We start from the raw sequence: 18,129 nt of genomic DNA, 5'->3' as shown, positions 1-18,129 counted from the left end.
GTGCAGTTGTGCCTTTCATACGGAACTGGGCCTATTATGGGCTGCACGCACGATGCAAGCAGCCCAAACCTCAGACAGAGTCCGACCAAACCGCCGACCCGGGTACCCCTCGCCAAGCCCCGCAGCTCGTGTTGTTCCGTCAGAGTGTTCCACCTCCCCGTTCCTCCGTCTCCATGGACGCGTACAACCACCAGCGCCGCTTCCCCAGCTCCGGCGACGCGCCGCCGCCGCCGCCGCCGACGCAGCCACCTCCCTCCCACACGAACCCCCACTGGTACCCCGGCCCGGCTCCACCGCCGTACCCTCCTCCCCACGCCAACCACCCTTTCCCTCCTCAGCATCACCAGTGGGGACCACCCCACGACCTCCAGCACCAACGCCACCCTCCGCCGCCGTATGGGTACCACCCCTCTCTCCCTCCAATGTCGATGCAGCCGCCGCCGCCGCCGCCGCCTCCCGCGGCGGCGAACCCCTGGCCTCCCCACCACGCGGCTGCGCAGCCACCGCCGCCCAGCTACCCGCCACCGCCTCCGGGCCAGGTATGTTGTGGCTATCTGGTATCCTTTGGACTCGCCGTTGGAGAAGATAGAAACATTGGTGGCTTATTGTGTATTAGGATTTGTAGTAGAGGATGATGTTGGCTGTAGGGTTTCTGGAAAGGGTGTGATATAGTGTTTGATTAGGGTGAGGTAACGCTGGGGTGGTTTTGTGACGCTGCAAATTGGCCAGATGAATTACTGAGGGATGATTCATGATTGTGTGAATAGTGATTAATTATTTTGTCCTTGTTCGGTAGTTCTCACTTATTCAGAATGGTTACTTTCTTATGGACAGATTCCAAAAGGTCTAAATCATATTTTACAAATTAAAGTGCATTCAATAAAACTCCTGCAGTTGCTCTATACTTGTACTTTGTGGGAAATCCTTGGTCCATTGGAACAATTTGGCTCCCTTTTGGATTTAATTGGGTGCTCTTTGTGAAGTTACATTCAGCTGGCTTCAACATCCAACCTAAATGATATAATGTTTCACATGATTTATGTTTTCTTTTCTTACTATTCTGTTGTTGAATTCAAACAATGTTTTGTTAGTTCACATTGCTCTTTTTTTCAGGCTTGGGCCAATCATTCGTGGGCTCAAAATCATGGATACACAGGTTTGTCATTACATCTGAACTTTTGTTCTTTTAGATCTAATTTTATTGGTGACAGAGATGCTCTAGTACACTTTACAACCGGATGATGATAACTTTTGCTGTTAATGATGCACAGTATTGTTTGAGCATTATGATTCAGCATGCTTCATGCTTGTTTAAATTCCTATTACTATGCATAGGGACGGATATTTTTTGAATGCACATGTATTTCAACAGTTTTGTGGAGAGCCCTTAAAGTTTTTCTAAACTAGTTGCTAGCAATGAGAAAACAATCATCCACTATGGTCATCTGGAGCTGTTGTTAATACTAAAGTTTATGAACCATTCTAATGTTCTGCCTATTCCCAGTATATATTAGTAAATGACCGTGAGAACTGAGAACTAGTTAGCATGAATAAAACCAAACTTATATATACCGCACTTGTTCAAAATCACACAAACAAATACCTTTACTTCCAAATGCACATAAAGCAGTCTCTCTCTCCAGGGGATGTTTGTTAGAATATTTTCGTTTGCTGTTAGATTTTTAATGAGTAAGTTCTCACGAAACCACATGTCCTTGGTTATCACAGTTATTTAGGGCCTGTTTGGGGGAGCTTTAGATTCTGAGAAGCAGCTGCTTGGTAGCCAGTTTCTGAGAATCTGGAAAAGCTCCTAAACCCTGCTTCTCCAGCTTCTAGATTCTTGGTTCATTTTCTAGAATCTGTAACTACAGATTCTCAGAAACTGTAGACCGTTTGGGGCAGCTTCTGGCAGAAGCAGCTTTTGGGATAAGCTGCAGCGGGGAGAAGCTCCCCCAAACAGGCCCTTAGCTGTTTACCTTCCTCTTTCCCATACATCCCTTGTTTCTGAACTTTGACTCATGCATCATTGCCTTCGCTGATTCAGCACATGCACTTATTAGTAGAATGAATAATTAGGCAATATTCTGGTTTTGGTCTCAGGTCTTCAATCAATTTATGGTCTGTGCTTCAAAAAGAAATCCTACATATGTTTGATAATAAGATAGTTAACATTAATCTTTGTTAGAGCAGAAAAATCCCTTACAACAAGAGCATAGTTGTTTGTGATGGTTCATGAATCATGATTGTCCTTTTCAATTTGTTTTCTCTCCCCCAAATGGAAGGCCATGGCAACGAGGAAGATTGGGCTACAAAGGCGAAGGCATGGGCTGCTGCTAAATCTGTTACAGAAAACCACCATATTCAACAGCATGCCATATCCACAAATAGGCCAGAAGTTCATAATTATGGTTACCAGGATCAGTATCAGCAACCAGCTGGTCTGCCAGCAGAACCTTTACGCCCGCCAATCCCTCAGTCGAGTAATGACCACTTGCTGTTTGCAATGAAAGGACAACACAGGGAAACGAATTATCTGCCAGGTACCATATCTTATTACTATTGCTCAATATATGTTATAGATGGATTTGTCAGTTTCATAGTGGAGTTGAAGCTAATATTGCAGATGGAGGTCCATTGATGCCACCAGCAAAGAATATTGGTTCATTTCCATCCACCTATGAGCAGGAGGTACCGTATAATTATTCTTCTACTCCAGGTATGCTTGCTTGGTAATTTAATTTGCTTTGTAGCCTGAATCATATTAAGGCTGGTCCCTCCTGGTAATACCTTCAGATTCAAATATGGAAAGACTTGCAAGTGTAGAGCACTATTTATTTAAGAAAGAAGAGGATAAAGAACACTTTACCTTCTCAGAAAACACTATTATTTGTGTATGATTTTTGTCATATTTGAGGCGATTGCTTGTGTGGGTTGACTTTTTTGCAAAATGGAGGAAAATCCAGATATTTGCTCAGAATCACTTTGTCAGTGGCTATGCTTTTTTATATCATGGATTCAATAATACCTCTGGTATATAATGTGTGTTACTCTATTTTCTAATCAACCGTAAATTCCTTAATAAAATGAATGTTTGGTTCAATCCTTTTCACTTGGAAGCACCAAAAAACTTCATTTCTCTTACTGAAATTCAAGCTGGAAATCAGATAAAACCACGTTTTACAAAAACCAATTACTGATTGCCTGTGCTCAATGCCAGTGTTTGGATGGTAACCTGCATTGTCTTATCTGAGTTTAATATTGACTATGCAATGTAATATCAGGTGTTGGAAATGCTATGATTCAATATCCAAGCTCCCAGACTCAGCCACCTCCAACTGCATCAACAATTCAAGATGGATTTCCACAAGCAGCCTCCAGTATGCATATTGCTCCTTCACTGGAACAACCTCATTTTGGGCATGATGGACAGTCTTCCAAGATTGTGGTTGATCCCAGCGATCAACCTTTGGAGTTCAATAGCAGGAAAGCTCCTGATATGACCGTGCATAGAACAACAAATTTCAATCCTATAGCACCATCTGATCACGATGCAGATTCAGCAGCAACGCATTCGTGGGTCCCATCTACTACAGTACTTTTCCCTCAATCTTCAGTACCACCTCAAGCAGCACAGGTTAATTTCTATTATTTTATTACTCTGTATGATTCCTTTGGACTATAGATATGTGATACCTGTCTTTTACAGATGGACCCTTCGGTCCATGCTGCACCACTCTTTGGAGCAGTTTCTGGTTCAAGCTATGTTCCACCTGCAGCATTTGGAGTTGGTAATGTGATGGAAACATTCCCTGTGGATGCAAGCACCCCTTTTAGTGTTGCAGAAAGATCAAAGAAAGTAGGTCTTTGTCTCCTTTTCCCTCCCTCCTCCCTCATCCTCTCCTTTCTTAGATCCCCATGTGTGTTTGCTGCTGTGCCTAAGTACTTTGATTGATTTTTACACGCTTGTCCAGCCTCCAGTGCCAACCTGGCTTCGTGAAGAACTTTTGAAGAAGAAATCTACATCAGCCAGTGCTTCAGTGCAACACTCAACAGAGTTCCATTCCACGGGATCTGAAGACGCTGAAAAAACACTTAAAATTGTTGATCAGGCTGAGAGCAGAAGCCTAGATTCAGTTAAATCTACCGATGATGATGAAGATGATGAGGTTCAGTTTGCTATTTTTTATTACTATGGAAACTACTTATATGACTTCATTTTGTTTGCAAGAGAATCCTCTAGCTTGTTAAAAATGATTTGTTTTTTTTGGAACATTTGTAAACATTGGGGCCACATACTAATTAATGAAAAGCTATTCCGCTTACACCAGCACCATTTTAAAGGGAAGCTAACTTTACCTCGTTGTAAGAGGATAATTAGAAAAGATAGCTTGTTGGTTTTATCCCCTTCTCTTTTCCTTTTCAATTTTCTGCTCTAGTATAAACATATTTATTTGGAATATGTTTTCTGGACTTTAAAAAATTGTTTGCAGGACGAAATTGAAGCAGCCCGGATGGCAGCAATCAACCAAGAAATTAAGCGTGTATTAACTGAAGTTCTCTTAAAGGTCTTGTTTTCTACATGGCAGTTACTTTGCTAGGTCTGGCAAGGTCCTGTCATTTCTTTAATTTTTAATCTTCTTGTCACTTTCCAGGTTACTGATGATCTTTTTGATGAGATCGCAACTAAAGTTTTGAATGAAGATGACTCATCAGCTGAACGTGAGTGATATACTAAACTATAAATTTTGAAAGCCATGTTGCATTACTGATTATTGCCTCTATGTCACAGCCAATGAGCCCACTAGAGTTTCTAGCGTGAAGGGACCTGGTCTGGGAGAATCAAAACCTATGGTTGCAGCTAAAGTTGTTCTCCCTGCTAAGACGACCAATGCTAGCTCAGCTAATCATTCTGATTGTACTGAGTTAAGTTCCCCTAAAGGTGCTCTTCTTGGCCTTGCTAGTTATGATTCAGATGATGAGGATGATGAAGGTGATGCTGAGGATAAGGTTCCAGCATCAAACTTATCTGAAACTAAAGCTGGCACAGCTCATCCGGAAGAAGGTAAGTCCTTAAAAAAAATACTACCTGAACATTGCTGACCACTTAAATATATTAACTCAAAATAATTTATAGGTGAAAAGGCCAGTGATGGTGAACAGCGTGGAAATCATAATGAAAGAAATTCTGCAGTCCAGAACTCTTCCTCGGGAGAAGATTGTCCTGAAGATCGTAAAGTTAATGACGAAATGTTTCATGGGGGCTCAACTACAGAACTTAAACAAGAGCTACATAGCCATGACACACACAGCAAGGAATTTCCTTCAGATGTCAAAATATCAAGTCAGCCGAAGGATGTGGTTCCTACCATGGATGAGAAGACTCATGTATATTTTCAAAATGGAAAAGTTCCATCTTCTGGCATTCATGCAGAAAATTATAGTGATGTGGAGAGCGGTCATAGGCATTTAGGGAAGAGCAGCCATCAGGAAAATTATGTCAATGAGCCAAAGGCTGTTCGAAGAAAAGAACCTGAATCTTCTTCCAAAAGATATAATGATGATGGTAAATCTAGCATGTATGGAAATATTGATAAAAAAGGTAGCTTCAAGGAGGAAAAAGGTTCTGACAGCAGTGCGAAACATGGAGCAGATACTAGGGAATCCTGTTCTAGAGGAAACTTTAAACAGGATGATGCAAAAGGAGATAGAAAGGATTATCAAAAGGACATAAGGGAGAAAAGCAGGGCTTCTATGGATAGAAGAGAGAAAGAGAAGGGTAAACATGATAAGGAGGACAGGTCAAGGCAAATTACAAGGGGCTCAAGTAGCCATACCAGTAGAAGGTCACGATCACCAAGTGCAAGAAGTCGGACCAAAGAGTCTTCACATCGAGAGAGTGTCTCAAGTGATGAGCCTTCTGAAAATGCGAAAAGGAGGTATATGTCATTCTTAAATGCTCAGATATTTTTTAAATAATACCATGAAAGTCGCAAAAATAAGTTTTGTATATCAAAAATTGCGAAAGGCTCTATCGAATGTCGACATATGTCTGTTCGACAAGGGGCCGGTCGACATGGCCTAGTTTGACATGGACTTCTTGAGGTGGAGAAACAACTCGTCGAACTACCAACGTTCGATAGGCCTGGCACGAAGGAAGTCGATCGAACTAGGGAGTTCGACAGGGCCTACATCTGGTGTAGCTCTGTTCAATAGGACCCTATCATTCATCATATGTTCGATAGGGTCGACAGGATCCTATTTCCACAATTTTCTCACACGACATATATTTTTGCAATTTTTCATTTAAACTGTATTATTTTTAAAAAAGATAATCTAAATGCTCATTCTATTCTATGTGGTAATTTGTCCGTTACTCTTTCTATACTGTAGAAAGCTTCATTCACGGAAAAGCAGCATGTCGCCTTCACCTCCAAAATCTAGGAACAGGTATCTATATGTTTATGCCATATTTATAATGTAGATTAATGGTGTTAGAAATGTTCTGGTTGGCTCCAACATGTTCGTATACAGTATGGTTGGCACCATTAGTTAACCCTAAAAGATTTTTTATGTTTGGCATCGCCTGATCGTACTCTCTCTTCTGGTTATCTGGATGCCACAAAAGGATTTTCTTAGCTTTTGACGTTTGTTTGAATCATGAACAAGCTTAAGTCATGCTATGGCTATTTCTATGATTTCCATCTCCCCATGCAAGGATAAGAGATTTTTGTTTTTGTGTTAGGGATGTATTTGACTGAACTATGTTTGTACTATATCTGTCTATATTCATGTTCTTTGAGGCAATGCCTCAAGATATGTTTTCACATATCTTTTATGGTAAGTCTGCTGATGAATATAGAAATGGTTTACTTCTATGCCTTGTGAATTTGGTACGAGTTTGCAGGTATCTTCTGAGTGAAGAAACATCAGGTTCATATATCTCTTATCCTTTCACTTACCCATTTAGTATTATGTTTCATCTCTAGACGAATTTCGCGGTCTCCACATAGCAAGCATTCTCACCGCAGGCATTCCCCTCATTCATCTGCCGAAAGGTAAGAGATTAATCAGTTTCTCCTTTACCATTATGTTACTCCAGGTGGTATTTCCATGAAATTTTCAGGAGTTGTCAGATTCAGTAATATGATCGATCTTGTGCTTGATTTATAGGAATTTGATTGGATGCAGAAAAATATATTAACGAACTTGAGACAAAAAGAAGTCTAACCTTTCGGTGTCTTAAGAACATGTTACCCATTAAAAATCGTGTTTTGGATTTACATGAAATTTTGTGTTCTAAATACAAATTTTGCATAATTTGTTTTTGCAAGGGACTTCCATCTCAGCTTGAGTATTGAACACCCTACAAAATTGCTCCTAGAATTACACTCGTCATTCATCATGCATTACACTCGTGGGCTGCCTGGGAATAGAACTGGTTGACTCTTTGTGGGATCATTCGATGATCTTGGTGGAATGACTGCCTTATTTTGTACCAAATATATGCTTTTGAGTGATAAAATGTTGGTGTATCAACCCACTCTATTCCCCAAACCAAACAAACACACTATGCTCGCGGTTAGCATGGATGGATGCTCAATTCAGCATCCTATTTCTCAAACCAAACAACACCAGTGACTTCTATATATAGGAACCACTGGAAAGGAGAGGCAACCAATTCAGGTCTATTGGAACAGAGCTGGTATTCTGGCCTGCCTCTAACCCTAGACACAAAGAAAATGCTTGAACCAAATCTAAAGCCCTAGTGCTCTATATGCCACTTGGGGCAGTTACTCTGTCACTATGTTATTAGTGCTTTCTTTCTGTTTTTTGCTGGAATAGTGCTTTCTTTAAATCTGTGTCTAATCATGGCAGGAAGAAGCGGTCCAGATCCAGAACCCCGGTCAAGAGAAGATAGAAGATCCTTCGATGTTTTCAAGATGCCTGGACATCCTTGTGATGGCATATCGCTGTGATATTAACCGCTGCATCTTCTACCGTTTCATCGAACAACACATCGCACGGTGACAAGATGCCCGCGGATCAGATCCATGTTTACCAGCGTATCTACGCTGGACATTTGCCACAGGATATCAGATTTTCTGTTCGAGCAGCGAGCAGTGTACTTCGTAATTTTGTAGGCTTAGCGACCCACGCAATATGGCATGTATTATACTCCATCTTGTTTATGGGAAATTGTCAACACCCAGTCCGGTGTATACTGGCTTGAGATTATCTCTATTTTTTATAGTTTTGAAGACCGGGTTTGCTAAAAATACGGCGCCTATCACTTAATTTTAGTCATTTCTTTCGCTATGCGATTCCTCTTTCAACTATATGCAATTGTGCTTCTCTATTCTGCCACTCTTCCAACTAGATAATCTTTCTCAATTTCATCACCCAAATTGAAGTCTGTCCTTTCCACTTTTCTCGTCATCCTCGTCCATGCGACCAAGCCCTTTGTAGCAAGGCCAAGCCTGTTTTTCTTTGCAGCTTCCTCTTCTTCATCATCCTCACCTTCGTCAGATTGATTTTCATTTTCACTCAACTTCTTTTTTGGGCTGAACCCCATTTGTTAACCCATTTACATTGTCAAGTCTCTTCACATCCGAACTAAAGGCAGCAGCTCCATATGTAGCTGCTTTAATCAGCCACCGTTCATACCCAGATGCCACCGTTCATCTTCTTCCAAGGTCAGCTATTTTATACTGTGCAATTTTACTGAAGTTGTACCTGAGAAGACATAAAAAACTGTAAGGGTGGTCTAATAAGTTGTTGCTAATTGAAGATTGAAAAGGGTCAAGAGGCTATCATGCATGCGATGACGGATGGCCAACAAGCTATCTGTGAAAACCAGCCAAAATGAATTTGTTTCAGATGTCAAATGTCTAAACGCTATGACATCTATCTATAATGCTACCTGTCTGGATAGCATGATGCTGGAGTTATTATGGTATAAGCTATATAGTGAGGGTGGTAGACGTCGAAGTAAATAAAATGGGAATTTCTGAGGCAAAGACTCTGTTTTCCCATGGGACAATTGCACTGTACTTTGATGATCAACTCGATATCCCCAACATTTATAGTTATAGTAGAATGTACTCTCACACTGAGTCGTTCCCTCGCTGGTAGATTAATATTCCCTAACACCTACGATCTGGCAGGCTCAAGAATGCGCTCCCATATGTTATGCCAAGTTCTTTGATCGGTAATTGGAATATCTCTTGTTCGACTTACACACCCCACCTTTTATTCTATTTATAAGCAAAAATTAAAATTCAAGCTTAAATCTGAAGTTAATTTTAGGGTTTTTTATCGCTCAAATTTATTCCCTTTGTCATGTCATGCCTAGTTTTCCATTTGTTCTTCAAAATAATTAAAGAAAATAGCGGCTCAAAATATAGACGCTTTCCTGTAACGTCCTGCTCGTCGGAGCAGTACCGCCGACGCCACGCTGTTCTTATAAGCGACTCTAGGGCAAGAAAGAAATTTGAAATTTTACAGACAACATAATAAATTACAAAGACGGCTGCATACAAGATTACAGTAATTCACCACAACATCTCCAATAGGTGCCCGTAATTTATAAAAGACACGGCACACAAGATGGAAGATACTGTCGCCACTTTATTTGTCACACACTGGCGATTCATAAACTTCGGGAAAATGAAAACAAAGCATCGAGAAGAAGCAAAATCGTTACTGCTTAGCTCCGAGCTGAACGCGACTTGCTAGGTTCCAAATTCTCATCACCCCGATCATGGCTCGCACGAGCATCCCATGCCGGTCGACGCGGCTCGGAAACTCCGATCCCACTGGTCCACAGGTGCAGCTTCAGCATGGGGGACGTGGCGAGGGTGCTTCTCCCTCTTGTCACCCTTTATCTGCTTGAGGGCGTGTTTCAGTGCTGGAAGAAGTGCCTCCATGCACTCCGCGACAGCGTTTGGGTTCCCAGGCATGTTGATGATCTGAAAAGGAGATCGATGGGTTTGACAAACATGTGACTAGCGCTTCAGAGTGGTGAGAAATTGTCAAGTTTGAGCTTTAGTGCGTACAAGTGCCGATCCTCTGATTCCGGCCGTGGCCCGTGATAGCATTGCGAATGGTGTCACCTGTACCGCAGAAAAGTTATATAGCTCAGATTAAAAGACTGCACGTCCTGCAAAGTTAGGGTATTAAAGAATATGGAGAAGAAATGCCCCTAAAGTTTTAGCTGTTATCTGTATGGTTAGCTCAGATCAAATGACTGCAATTCATCTATCTCTCTCATCTCTACAAATAGTTTTAAAATTGTCACCTTCAAGCTTTCCTGAAGCATGATATATGTGAGGCCGGGTGCTTCTTTCTCTATCACAGATTTTGTTGCTTCTGGTGTGACATCTCTAGGTGTGAAACCAGTACCGCCTGCATATATGTATTAAAAGGAAGTTGATGCTCATCTGATTGTACTAAATAAGGGGGTGATCGTTTGGCTTGTGAGGAAAAAGCCACACGGCATATTTGCAAATGAAATATAATTTGTGAATAAAACTTTTATATATGTATTCTTAGAGATCTAAAAACCAAGGTTGAAAATAAAATATGATGAAAAAACCAAAATCTAGTCTAAATTTAAGGTTAAAAATTTAAATTTTGGCTTATAAGCATAAACAGAAGCAAAAATATAGGGCTGAAGGATTGTGCAATTTCCTAACTTAAAGAATAATAACATCATTACCTAGTGTCAAGATGAGGTTGATATGGTCAATATCACTCCACTTCACCAGAATGTTCTTGATTTTCTCCACATCGTCTGGAACAACAGCAGTAGCAACAACAGTTGCTCCACCCAATTTCTCTGATGAAGAATTCACTACAGATATTGCCCTTGGCCCACTACAGATAATATTGCATTACACAGTGAAAACAACAGTGATTTTAAGTAGTCATGATAATGTAGTTCAAATGTGTTCTAAATAAATGCTAAGCTCACGACACAAAGAATTAGAGTAAAGCTCTAGTTTGATTCACTGTTCCGAAGGAAAGAATAGTAGTGTTGTGAAATGTGGAGCCCTTACTGAGATGCATCACCATCTTATGTGAAGAAAAGCAGTAATTCGACTCTTTAGTTTTGCATCATGGTGTGACCCCTTTGCAACTCAACACAAAGAGGTGTATCAGGATGCATCCACTTCAAAAGGAGTTTATATTGATCTATTATTTTTCTGATTCAATCTGGAACCGAATCACATGCAAAAGTAAAGCAGTTTTTCAGTGACAAACATGAAGAAAAAAGGCACTGCACTTAACGAAATACCTCCTGTCAGGGCCTGCGCCCGATGAAACAGTGTCACTCACTGTCAGAATTGCTACTTTAACTTCAGCATTCTGTGAGGCTGGAACCTGAGACAAATCGCTAGAAGTACTTTTTGCAGGAGGAAATAAATGAGATGGCAGTCGATTTGAAGCAGTGGGCAGCTTGTCGAAAGGCGAGTTGATCATATCAGATATAAGTATAGCTTGCATAGATGTTCCAGCTTCCAAAATCTGCCCAACTAATGGCACTTCCAGTAAAGCATTTGCAGATTTCATACTTAGGAGGCGGCTACTAGCTTGTTGTCCCGTGCTTTCAGCAAGGTACCTGCCAAAACCAATTTCATCAGTTGGTATCCCCTAAGTGTTGCCATATAAGACATCATATTAAAATATAGCTCTTACCCAGGTCTACCAGATCCATCATCAGGCACCCATCTGATCACAGCACGATGGAACTCTTGACGATGTGGGTCTCCTCTTAAAGGGTGTAATAGGCGTGCATGCACTCTGTAGAGACAGTCATGTCAGTTAAGACAATATGCTCAATGATATATAATGGAAAGCAAGAATAAAATTAATAACCATGCTAGCGGCTTATGCATGAGGATAAAAACCTTGGTAGATGAGGATTCGACCAGCCAGAGAGTGACCGTATTGCAGGAACAACAAAGACATTGAAGCAAACAACACAGCTCACTGGGTTTCCAGGCAACCCAAATGCAAGAACTGTTTTAGATGGCTTTAATGTATCTTTTGTTACGATCTCAGAAAATGTTAATGGTTTTCCTGGTTTCATCCGGATCTGTATGTACAAACAACGCAAACTGTTAAAATTACTGAAATTTTGTGCAAATGTAATAGTTCCAAAGACTGCTTTCATCGGTTATTCAGCTGGAAATGAGAAAAGCATATGTTAAAAAATGCATAATTTTCTCTAAACCATAGCTCCTGTTTCGTAAATAACTGCAGGCTACATGCCTATTTTTGGAAGAATTTCTAAGGTACCTTTTCAAAGTGAATTTTCCCCATGTTTGCCAGACAGGGTTTGACGAGATCCCTATCACCCATGGAAACACCACCAGAAGTAAGAATGATATCAGCACCAGAACTTAGAGCGACATCCATGTGCTCCTTAAGACTTTCCTCAGTGTCTTTTGCAATACCCAAGTCCACTATCTTGCAATTGTGCTGAGTAGCGGCAGCAAGTAACATAGCCCGGTTAGAATCACGAATCTGCAAGGCAGGTATACAGTTCGGTGAATATGGAATGCAGAGAAAGTGACAGATGCAAACATTATGAAATAGTGTGAATAACCTGACCACGGCTGAGAGATGCAGTGACTGGCTGCACTAACTCATCCCCTGTAGAAAAGACGGCAACAGTTGGTCGACGATATGCCTGCACATGCAAACTCAAAATGATCAATTGCTCATGATTGTCTTCTGTACAGACTGTACTCAGCAGCTGGGTAACTGAAAGGCTTATTCACCTTGACAGTAGTAACTCCCATGGTTGCGAGCAACCCAATTTCTGGAGGACCTATGTGCTCACCAGACTTCAGCACTACAGAATCCTTTTCTATGTCACATCCCTGGAGATTATTTGTTCCAAAAACATACTCATCAGTAGCGAATGCTCATCTGTTACGAAACAATATAGGTGATTGAAAACTACAATGCACAGCTAATTCCAAAAATTATAAATTAAGGTGAAGGTGACTTAGCAGATAACACTCTAATAGCTTCTCTTTTTTCGTCAAATTGTCGCCCGAACGCAAAAGTAGGCGGGAATAAAGAAAGTAAGAACGAACTAGCAATGAAACTCAGTAGTATACCACATTGCGTATATCCTGCCCCTCAGTTGGCCGCACCAATATCCTAACCCTCTTCGACCCATCCGGCGCACCGGCAAGCAGCTCCGTGTCCTCCACTTGCAAGACGGCGTCAGCACCATCAGGAATCGGCCCTGCCAGAGAAACCAGTCAATAACCGATCACCGCCGCAGAACAACCGAAGCATCATCAGGAATTACGTGACCCACTCACCTCCAGTCGTGACATACGCCACCGTGCCGGGAGCGACGACCACGCCGAGGGCGTCGTCGCCGGCCCTCGACTCCGTAATCACCGGGTACTCCCCCGGCCCATCGGAGGCCACGACGGCGTACCCATCCTGCAGGGGGGGATTAGGTTAGGAGCAACCTCAGACGCGGCGCGAAGGATGGGAGGAGAAGGGCATAAGGGTGGTTGGTTGATCAGAAGGTGTTGACCTTGATGGAGGCGCGGAAGGGAGGGAGCGGGTCGGGGGCGCGGACGTCCTCGGCGAGGACGAGGCCGAGCGCGTCGGGCAGCGGCACGGCCTCGGCAGCGCGCGGCGCCGCCGCGGCCAGCACGGCCGCCAGCGCCTCCTCCACCGGCAGCATTTTTTTCCCCTCTCCTCCACCGCCTCTTCTGGACTCTTCTGTTGCTCCTCCTATTTCTCGTCGGTTTAGTCTGCGGGGCCGGGCGGCGGCTGAGCTGGAGGCAAAGAAAGGCCTATCTCGATCGACCTACCGGAGTCGATCCTTTCAAATCGCGACCGGCCACGAGTCGTGCGACGGCTGCGTTTGGGTGACGCCGCCCAGCGTCCAGTTCGAGCCCCAAAATAAGGCCGCGTCCCTTTCGCCGGCGGTGGATTTTGGCTAATTATTGAAAGAGGAAAAATATGATATGATTAATTAAGTATTTAATATTAAACTTGAAAAATAAAATTATTTATTTTTTAATAACTTATATATGATTAAAGTAACATTTATTAGAGCATGTATAATTGTAGGCTACGGGCTACATGGAGGAGGCCTATCCGGAGAAAATAATAAATAAATAAATTGGCTTTCATACCAGTAAATATATATAAGAGAAATAAATAGGTTTAGCTATAGTTAATCCATTATATATATTACTTTTAATATGATCATACAGTTAGTTTTTAGCTCCAGCATTAAAAAATAAAATGGCTAACGAATATCGAGAGCAGCGAAGACGACCGTTCAAATATTTTTTTCTCTCTCTTTCGAAAAGCCTTTTTGAAATTGAGAGGCCGCTGTCCGCGTCGCACCCCGCCACTCGCACGACCAAAAAGAAATAACGCCTCGAGATGTATAGCAGCCGGCGTTACGCGGCAGGGTCAGGAATGGCCACGCACCGGCGGTCCATTCCAGCGGTTCGCCGGGAGCGCGCACCGGCCGCGACCCCATCCTGCCTCTACCCATCGCTTCGCCTGCTCGAAGAGGCAACCGCGAGAGGTACGAATTGATTCAAGACGATGCCATATGCAAATTCCAAAGCCCTGCTTGTGACGCGAAAGCGCGCTCTTTGGTTGATGGTCATACCCCTCACCTTCTTTCTAGCTAACATAAAAGTTGCTGCTTTATTAAACTAGAGCCGACCGTAGGGTCGGCACTCGACATAGATCCATCTTTATTTAACAGGGATGGCAGACGACCCAGTATTTTGAAACAAGTAATCAAATACTTCCGCTCAAGCAAGTAGATGCTTTACCAGTAAAATCCATTAAGATGAGCCAGACAAACGATATCCTAACTCAGCTTGGTTCGGATGCGGGCTTCAAGATATTTCGAAAAGTAGAGATGTCTATAGCATGTTCTCCAAGCACTGAAAGAAAGGAGTTTCAGTTAAGCTGCTGAAGATACACAAAGGTTTATTGGCCATACTATTCCCTCATGGACACTAACACTAGATCAACACCAGCTTTTGAAGCCGCTGAAATCTCTAAACACTTGTCTCGTCAAAATGACACTAGACAACATGAGGCAGACAGTAATTCTTGACAACATATAGGAGTAGCAGTTACTAATTCACAGAGAAATTGACAGTGTGCAGATGGAAGTCCATGAAACAAAAGGAGATCATGTGGTGGATATGTTTTCAGAACACCCTGATTTCTTATCATAAACATAAAATTCATTTGCCATATACAGCTCAAACCTAAGTTGACACAAGTAAGACTAAGTTAATACAACTTACAGTCAATATCATTTTTGGCTGTATGGATCAAAGTTATACACAAAGAAAACAGATCTGTAACATCCGTCAGATGTATAAAAGTAAAACACGCTAAGAAAACGTGGGACACTGGTGAGCATAGTGACAATCCATATCTATATTCCATACTATCTAAAAGAAGATAATGGTACTATATTATACATATTGTCTTACCAGCTACTCCTTTATATGTATAATACTATTCTAAAAGAAGATAATGAAGATGGCAGTGAATCAACCATCCACCAATTATATTATATATATTTTCTTACCAGCTACTCCTTTATATGTATACAATATTTCAAAATAGTGCTATATATTGGTTCTATTGCATCTCAAAAAAACAGGTTCCAAACAATACTAGCATACATATAATTCATATTTCTCCGTAGCAAAACATGGGTAATTAGCTAGTGATTTAAGAAGAAAGGTGAGAGCGAGAAGGATTGAATGTGGGCCGTTGAGCAGCAAGCTGGCTGCCCTTGCCATCTGCACTCTCAAAGTAAAATATTCTGATAACCGTCATGTAGCAGGTCAATTATTTTGCAAACAACACAGTGATTGTTGCCAGAACTACATTGTTTATATTTAGCAGACTTACCAATCACAATATTGTAATTTGTAAGTGCACCAATCAAGTTAGGACCTGGTGATCCGGGGATGGAAATTGGATGAGCTACATATATACATGGATGGATAAATAACAAAACGAAGAGGATCGGATGGGCCTCATAAACACTCTGAACGCTCTTTAAATGTTTATCCATTCACAATTTCATGTGCTATTCACACAATATTAACAAAAAAGATATTACTTGCAACCATCCCTTTGAGCCCCAGCCCTAAATAACTATTGTCAAAGATTGTCCGCAACAAGAAAAGTATTCTTGTTACTTTGGTGCTCAGGTTTCAAGAGTAGAAAAGGTTCTTCGATCATTATGTCTAAGGTGGTCCCACAGCACACTATGAAAGGCTATATAGACAGCAAATGAAATGGAATATCATGGATTTATGCTTTGGGGTAAACTTGAGACTCTACTAAAAATAGATTGCCCTTGTGCAATTCCCAACAACGAGCCATTATATGTTACCGATGGTTGGTGTATCTACATTGCATAGGATTGAGAAAACGTAGGAATAAGATAAACACAGGATTTCACACCAAATGTAACCAAGAGGATTGGAAAACACAGGTAAACACGAAGGATTTTGAGGAGAGATAGAGACTCAAAGGAAACTTTGCATGAGGTTAGTCCTCATGTTAAATTTCCTCCAAAACTTGCATGGATTAAGGCAAAACATAGGAATTTCATAGGATTCTCCAGGGTTATTTAGGGTAAAAAAATCATATGGGATTAGAATCCTAAAAAATTCCTTTGTTTTTCCTTCAAATCAAAGGAGCCCTAAATGGGAATATGTGCCTCATGCTACATTGAAGATTTGCACTGAATGGCTGAGAGGATTGTACTTTCTGTTTGAAGGGGTGAATAGTGGACTGTAGATGAATAAAAGGCCAAAATGTCTTTCAGAATTTGAGGGAGTGGTTTAATACCCAGTGGCACCATTATGTTTAGGCTTCATATACCAGTATAGCAGCTGAAAACAAAACTGGATAGTGCCTCAATTATGTTTAGACTTCATATACCGAACTGCTGAAAACAAAACTGGACAGTAGAATGCCATAATTTTACCATCTAGGGATCAGGGTTTATGTAAGTGTCCAGAATCAGAGATTATACCCGACAGAACCCTTCACGAATTAGCATAAGCAACACTTCTTAAAATCAATTACGTCAGCCTTTCGGTTTCAGCTCCAAATTAGGAGCTGTTTAAATAGCCGACTGAACCCAGATTCTCGTTGAACTTCACAAAACATGATCACAGCACGAGAACAGCAAATCCTAAGACATGATTCTTGAATACTGTCCTTAACAGCGCAAGAATGGTACAGAACAAAAGTTCAGTCCATCAATGGGGGCAAGTACCTCTGAACCTGCTCTACTCGTCGTCTTTCAGGACATGCTCGCCGGAGGCCTTGCCGCCACTGGCGGCGGCGGCTGCCGCTGCTGCTGCTTCATCTTCCTCCTGGAGGATCTTCTGCATATCATTGACGCGCGTCCGGACGACGTTGGTAATCATAACTGCGGACAAAAATCATCAAAATTCAAATCAGAGGGCAGCGTACGACTAGGGAGACGAGAATGAGGGATAGCATGGGATTGTTTACTTCCGGCAGTTCCGAGGGTCCAGATCCACAGGATCTTGAGGCCAGGGCCCTTCTCGCTCCACCTGGTCACCATTGGGGCGGCAGAATGGGGCCGCGGCGATAGCGCCGCCAGAGGCCAGGCTGGTTTCGTCTGCTCTTGGAGCCCTGGGTGTTGGGGAAACCCTGGTGCAGACTGCAGCGGGTGTTTTCTGTAATTTTTATTTGTTCCAGCAGCATTTGTCATATATAAGTAAGTTCCCTATATATAATTTGGTCACGGGTTCTCTTATCGCATTTATAAAATAGTAAGAATTTACTAGAAACAGTAGCATGAAAGTATTTCCCATGATAAGTGCATTAGTGGCATGTTCATATATCAAAACTTAGTAAAAATTTTCATTGTCCAATACTCTTGTGGTTTTTCAAACATGTCCCTAGTGTCATCCGAGTTGTAAACTTACAAAAATTATGTAGTATGAGTTTAAATATTTAATATTTACAACAAGATTCAGTTAAACTTTTACAAATATAATATCAATTTTATATTAAAATAAATTTATACATCTAACATGATACTATGACAGT

At 41.6% G+C, this 18,129-nt stretch overlaps 2 protein-coding genes across 4 annotated transcripts; one reads left to right on the top strand and one right to left on the bottom strand.

Annotated features, from left to right (window-relative positions):
* Positions 1-155: 155 nt before the first annotated feature.
* Positions 156-8,306, top strand: LOC102719108 (arginine/serine-rich protein PNISR). 3 transcript variants are annotated; one of them, XR_005811569.1, is made up of 14 exons: positions 156-539; positions 1,114-1,156; positions 2,283-2,540; positions 2,612-2,716; positions 3,282-3,634; positions 3,707-3,856; positions 3,972-4,166; positions 4,491-4,565; positions 4,653-4,719; positions 4,790-5,062; positions 5,135-5,936; positions 6,391-6,447; positions 6,905-7,055; positions 7,876-7,905. XR_005811569.1 is itself a non-coding variant. In XM_006653782.3 (14 exons), the coding sequence occupies exons 1-14, from the start codon at positions 174-176 to the stop codon at positions 7,916-7,918; spliced, it is 2,844 nt and encodes a 947-aa protein (XP_006653845.2). In that variant the 5' UTR covers positions 156-173; the 3' UTR covers positions 7,919-8,306. The 3 variants fall into 3 exon arrangements, 2 of the variants coding, with proteins under 2 accessions (XP_006653845.2, XP_040378989.1); XM_006653782.3 differs by having other exon boundaries at positions 2,624-2,716; positions 6,987-7,055; positions 7,876-8,306; XM_040523055.1 differs by having other exon boundaries at positions 6,987-7,055; positions 7,876-8,306.
* A 1,190-nt stretch (positions 8,307-9,496) lies between these two features.
* On the bottom strand, positions 9,497-13,789 carry LOC102718830 (molybdopterin biosynthesis protein CNX1). The gene is made up of 13 exons (XM_015836119.2): positions 13,565-13,789; positions 13,341-13,467; positions 13,131-13,261; positions 12,786-12,887; positions 12,611-12,694; positions 12,301-12,528; positions 11,910-12,097; positions 11,698-11,802; positions 11,297-11,620; positions 10,718-10,875; positions 10,298-10,404; positions 10,056-10,112; positions 9,497-9,968 (listed from the first exon to the last, which is right to left on the bottom strand). Exons 1-13 carry the CDS (start codon positions 13,715-13,717, stop codon positions 9,759-9,761), a joined length of 1,974 nt encoding a protein of 657 aa, XP_015691605.2. The 5' UTR covers positions 13,718-13,789; the 3' UTR covers positions 9,497-9,758.
* Positions 13,790-18,129: the final 4,340 nt, after the last annotated feature.

The sequence above is a fragment of the Oryza brachyantha genome, chromosome 4 (genome assembly GCF_000231095.2).
Source record: "Oryza brachyantha chromosome 4, ObraRS2, whole genome shotgun sequence".
Classification (NCBI taxonomy): Eukaryota; Viridiplantae; Streptophyta; class Magnoliopsida; order Poales; family Poaceae; genus Oryza; species Oryza brachyantha.
This window is presented reverse-complemented; position numbering and strand designations above follow the sequence as displayed.

Excerpts from the sequence above, each read along its gene's own strand:
- LOC102719108 (XM_040523055.1), top strand. The coding sequence starts at position 174 with ATGGACGCGTACAACCACCAGCGCCGCTTCCCCAGCTCCGGCGACGCG. Across the intron at positions 2,717-3,281 it reads TAATTATTCTTCTACTCCAG|GTGTTGGAAATGCTATGATT; the intron begins GTATGCTTGCTT and ends ATGTAATATCAG. Across the intron at positions 4,566-4,652 it reads TAACTGAAGTTCTCTTAAAG|GTTACTGATGATCTTTTTGA; the intron begins GTCTTGTTTTCT and ends GTCACTTTCCAG.
- LOC102718830 (XM_015836119.2), bottom strand. The coding sequence starts at position 13,717 with ATGCTGCCGGTGGAGGAGGCGCTGGCGGCCGTGCTGGCCGCGGCGGCG. Across the intron at positions 13,262-13,340 it reads GGCGTATGTCACGACTGGAG|GGCCGATTCCTGATGGTGCT; the intron begins GTGAGTGGGTCA and ends TTTCTCTGGCAG. Across the intron at positions 11,803-11,909 it reads TCGAATCCTCATCTACCAAG|AGTGCATGCACGCCTATTAC; the intron begins GTTTTTATCCTC and ends CTGTCTCTACAG.